We start from the raw sequence: 5,350 nt of genomic DNA, 5'->3' as shown, positions 1-5,350 counted from the left end.
ACTTACTGTTATTTATACTGTAGCCTGTAAGCTTATTTGCAGTAACAAAGGAAACTGTACATCACACACACAAACAAACACACATCCACACTGTTTATGCAAAAAACTGTTATAACATTCACTTTGTGTGTGTGTGTGTGTGTTTGTGGGTGTTATGTGGTATGTACTTTTCCTTTCTGACTCAAATGCATCAGAGAGACAAAGCGTTTTTGCAGCAGAAGAGATGAAGCTTCTTCCACTACACACACTCGTCCTGCTCAGCGTGTTACACCACTCTGGCTCCCATTCAGGTGTGTGTGTGTGTGTGTTATTTCACATTTAAGAGTGTGATATTCCCTTTATAAGTATTTGATGTCTATAGAAGTGTTTTGTACTTTCTTTAAGAGTGTTTTATCTCATTAGGAGCAATGTAGTATGACTTCAGGAGTATTTTATCTCATTAAATGTGATGTAGTCTGATTTTAGGAGTATTCTATCTCATTAGGAACGACGTAGTATGAGGTTAGGAGTATTCTATCTCATTAGAAATGACGTAGTATGACTTTAGAGTATTTTATCTCATTAAAAATGATGTAGTATGAATTTCAGGAGTATTTTATCTCATTAGTAGTGATGTAGTCTGATTTTTGGAGTATTTTATCTCATTAGGAACGACGTAGTATGACTTCAGCAGTACTTTATCTCCTTAAAAGTGATGTAATATGACTTTAGGAGTATTTTATCTCATTAGGAGTGATGTCTGATTTTAGGAGTGTTTTATCTCATTAGGAACGACGTAGTATGACTTCAGCAGTATTTTATCTCATTAGTAGTGATGTAGTATGACTTTAGGAGTGTTTTATCTCATAAGGAGCGATGTAGTATGATTTAATGAGTATGCAGGAGTCTAAACGAGCAGTTTGTGTCGTCTTTTTGACTGTCTTTTGATTTTCTTCAGTAGAATTTAGGTCCAGTTTGCTCAAAAATTAAGACAATCATTTAAAATTAGAAAGTGAAGATTATAAAATCAAAGATGTAGTCCAGACATAAATGTCATATTTGTGATTTTTTTAAAGAAAAATCCTAGAACCAAAACATTTTGTAGTAGTTTATGACTTGCAGTATCAGTAATGTCGTCGTTTTTGACAATCTTTAACAATGTGTATGGCTTTAGTAGTACTTTATACCTCCATTAGTGTTTTGAATCTGATGTTTTATTTTTATGTGCTGTTTTAAGAATGTCTTTTTGGGATTCATAAATAATTTATTCTACTGTTGTGTATATTTACATGATAGTTACTTATTTATATATATGTTAATATACAGTATAAGTGTTGTTGTGTGTAGACGGTGATGGCCGGTGTGTACCCCTGTTTGTGCGTGTTGGTGGAAGCACCACCATCAAGTGCAACATCACAAACTCAGATCAGGACGGAGTTTACATGTACAGACGGCATGATGAGAAGTAAGCTGTGTGTTTTTACTACGTAAACAGTAGGAATGATGTAACACACCCCGGAGACCATTACACACTGTAAATGTAATGCTTTTTTTCTTATATATAAAATAAAATAGAATAAAAATATGAAATTGTTATTCTCTGACATGATGTTCTATGTCAGTGTCATGTTTTATAGTTTTTATCATTTATTTACAATATAATGTTACATTTTTACTCTCACAATCCTTCTTCATCATCTACAGAATCAGAGAGGAGTCGGTGTTGTACTATTACATAGACGGAACTTTCACTCCTGAGGCCCCCTACAGAGGCCGAGTGGAGACGAACAAGGACTTCAGAGATTTCTCAGTGTCCATCAACAACGTGAGCAAGCATGACGGCGGAGTTTACTGGTGCAGATTTAACAAACAAGACCTATATTCCATCAGTGAGCGAACGTGTCTGTTAGTCCAGTCAGGTAAGCTTGTTTATAATTTAATTTTTATCCCAAAAAGTATTGATTCAAGCAGAAAACATTTACTAGCATTATACAGTATATATTTTACACAACATTTAATTCCAGTCCACTAATCTGATTGGACAAGCGGCTTTCCAAGAGTGCTTATATTTGGTATAACATCACTGGGACATTTTGGTGTGTGTATCACTCCGCTTGTCTGTGTTGTGTTCGCTACATAACATGAGTTCATGACACTGAAACCATTACTACACCTACTACAGCTGTGGCTTCTTTGGGAAAAAATAAATAAGATATTTGGCCAATATTTGTGTCCGAAATATCAGTTAATCAATATTAACTTCTTGTTTATAGAAATTACCTGTGATTACCTGCGGCCTTGTGACTACGGCCGAATCACAGCCATACAGATATTCACCACAACAGCACTCGTTTGCACTAGAAGGCAAAATTGGTGGTCTGGTGATGGCAAAACAGGAGGCTTTGTTTATTGTTATCTCTGGTTTTTCTTTCTAATTTATCTTGGCCTATTCTTACCCACCAGTCAGATCTCTCTTATCATGCAACAGCTAACACCTGAAGAGGGTGAAGGTTTATCTGTTTTAATCAGTAAGCCACCAGTTTTGGACAGACTATTTTTAGACAATCTGCTGTGTGCATGTGTGCGTGTGTGTGTGTGTGTGTGTGTTTGTTTTACAGGAACCATACAGATAGATAAAGAGGAAGCTGATTGTAAATTGTTCATCTACTGGGGTGTGATTGGTGGTCTGTCAGTCATCATTCTGCTCCTGGTGGTCTTACTGGTACACACTCACACACATACACACACATACACACAGATAATTATTGCAAAAAATTTGACTGCTGCTGTACTCTTTTGTTTGTGCTCTCTCTCTCTCTCTCTCTCTCTCTCTCTCTCTCTCTCTGCAGGTGAAGCTGTGTTGTGATCGTGGAAATTACACACCGAAGCAGCAGCAGCCCTCTAATGGTGTGTATGAGGTCATGCGTGGCAACACCGCAAAGGCACTCACTAACCCGGCGTACGAGTCCACCCAGAGACGCACACATTCTGATTTAAGCTGATGGATGTTAAATTTGGAAATTTTGCCCTCTTTCTTCAATCTAAATTGAAGCCATAGTTTTGTGATCCGCACAAATCCGCACAAACTGCACTAAGTAGTACGCCTAAAGGACACCAAATGACATCAAAGGTGTATTATTTAGTCCAGAAGTTCACCACTCTGAGGCTGTTGTTGTTGTTGTCTGATGCCGTTATGACAGTTCAGAGTCTTTGGTGTTGGAGAATACGTTAGTTAGCATGGTAGCAGTTGATGCTGAGAGTAATTACGGTGTAATTTTATTCAAATTAAGTCTTTTTTTTAGTAGTTTACAACACATCTGAGGTAAATGTTGATGTTCTGGATGTTTCTGTTTCATTTCCCCCTCGCCAGGTCTTTATGTTGTATTAAAAAAGACATATTAGTTAGCAAATTCATAATTTTAGCCATATAGTGTCTTTTTTTTAACCATTTATCAACACATCTGAGGTAAATGTTGCTGTTCTGGATGGTTCTGTTGCGTTTCCCAGTCACAATATCTTTATATTATATAAAAAAAAACACATACTAGTTAGCAAATTCATAATTTTAGCCATATAGTGTCTTTTTTTTAACCATTTATCACCACATCTGAGGTAAATGTTGCTGTTCTAGATGGTTCTGTTTCATTTCCCTGTCACTAGGTCTTTATATTATATAAAAAAAACACATACTAGTTAGCAAATTCATAATTTTAGCCATATAGTGTCTTTTTTTAACCATTTATCACCACATCTGAGGTAAATGTTGCTGTTCTAGATGGTTGTTTCATTTCCCAGTCACTATATCTTTATATTATATAAAAAAAACACATACTAGTTAGCAAATTCATAATTTTAGCCATATAGTGTCTTTTTTTAACCATTTATCACCACATCTGAGGTAAATGTTGCTGTTCTAGATGGTTCTGTTTCATTTCCCCGTCACTATGTCTTTATATTGTATGAAAAAACACATACTCGTTAGCAAATTCATAATTTTAGCCATATAGTGTCTTTTTTTAACCATTTATCAACACATCTGGGGTAAATGTTGCTGTTCTGGATGGTTCTGTTGCGTTTCCCAGTCACTATATCTTTATATTATATAAAAAAAACACATACTAGTTAGCGAATTCATGATTTTAGCCATATAGTGTCTTTTTTTAACCATTTATCAACACATCTGAGGTAAATGTTGCTGTTCTGGATGGTTCTGTTTCATTTCCCTGTCACTGTGTCTTTATATTGTATAAAAAATACATACTAGTTAGTGAATTCATAATTTTAGCCATATAGTGTCTTTTTTTTTTAAAACAATTTATCAACATATCTGAAGTAAATGTTGATGTTCTAGATGGTTCTGTTGTGTTTCCCTGTCACTAGGTCTTTATATTGAATAAAAACAACACATACTAGTTAGCGAATTTATGATTTTAGCCATATAGTGTCCTTTTTTTAACCATTTATCAGCATATCTGAGGTAAATGTTGCTGTTCTGGATGGTTCTGTTGCATTTCCATAGCAAGCATATGTGGCATCCATGTTCTACCATTGCCTGGCAACAGTGAATGTCAGCTGCCATGACATTAAAAACATTTTTCTACCTGCACTGACAGCCCTCTTTGGCACTTACAGGCCCAGTAGTATATATAAATTAGATTTATTGATATAAAATATAATATATTTGTAAATATGTTTAATGGAACTTTCTATAGGAAATGTCTTTGTATGTTTTATATGATGCTTTAAAATTTACTGAAAAAACACTGAACAAAATTTTTTTTAATAAAAAAATCTTTATATATTTTTGTACAAATATAAAACCGCATTGTAACTTTGTACTGTGCCTTCAATAAATAAAAATATTATTTTTGAATTTTCTGTCCTTCTCTAGTGCAGTAGATCCACACACATTAAATATTTGTATGAAAACTTGTATGCAATATGAGCTCACAGTAATTTTCAGTAAAAGTGATTCACTAGCAAATAACTAACCAGTTAGCAAGTGTGCATATTGTTTTTATGTTTTACTTTATTAAAAACTTGACTTTTCAGTCTTTTTAGTCTTGATCATGCAGACAGCGAAGAAACAGAAAGCATGTTTACATGTTTGACTTATTTCTCTCTCTCTCTCTCTTTCTCTGTGTCTGTGTTATTGGGAGGCTAGAAAAACTGTGCATTTGGCTACAAAACCCACATCAAACATTATATTTAAAACTGAACTTAAATACTATTGCATAATTCAATAATAAACACTGTGTGTGTGTGTGTGTGTGTGTGTGTGTGTGGTAAAGTAAAATCCTGAGCAACGGGATGGTGTGATGAAGCGAAGTTACTGTCACCACCCTGGAGTTTATTTTCCTATAACGGCACA

The 5,350-nt window shown here is 34.7% G+C and overlaps 1 protein-coding gene across 1 annotated transcript; it reads left to right on the top strand.

Annotated features, from left to right (window-relative positions):
• The first annotated feature begins 222 nt into the window (after nucleotides 1–222).
• On the top strand, nucleotides 223–4,830 carry si:ch211-188c18.1 (uncharacterized). Its single transcript, XM_026909657.3, has 5 exons — nucleotides 223–290; nucleotides 1,327–1,444; nucleotides 1,684–1,898; nucleotides 2,598–2,701; nucleotides 2,829–4,830. The coding sequence occupies exons 1-5, from the start codon at nucleotides 224–226 to the stop codon at nucleotides 2,979–2,981; spliced, it is 657 nt and encodes a 218-aa protein (XP_026765458.2). The 5' UTR covers nucleotide 223; the 3' UTR covers nucleotides 2,982–4,830.
• Nucleotides 4,831–5,350: the final 520 nt, after the last annotated feature.

Source organism: Pangasianodon hypophthalmus, chromosome 2, assembly GCF_027358585.1.
Source record: "Pangasianodon hypophthalmus isolate fPanHyp1 chromosome 2, fPanHyp1.pri, whole genome shotgun sequence".
Lineage (NCBI taxonomy): Eukaryota > Metazoa > Chordata > Actinopteri > Siluriformes > Pangasiidae > Pangasianodon > Pangasianodon hypophthalmus.
The sequence above is the reverse complement of the archived record's forward strand: the minus strand, read 5'-3'. Positions and strand labels throughout refer to the sequence as shown.

Coding starts and splice junctions, on each gene's coding strand:
- si:ch211-188c18.1 (XM_026909657.3), top strand. CDS start 224: ATGAAGCTTCTTCCACTACACACACTCGTCCTGCTCAGCGTGTTACAC. Junction 291..1,326: donor CCACTCTGGCTCCCATTCAG/GTGTGTGTGTGT, acceptor TGTTGTGTGTAG/ACGGTGATGGCCGGTGTGTA. Junction 1,899..2,597: donor GTGTCTGTTAGTCCAGTCAG/GTAAGCTTGTTT, acceptor TTTGTTTTACAG/GAACCATACAGATAGATAAA.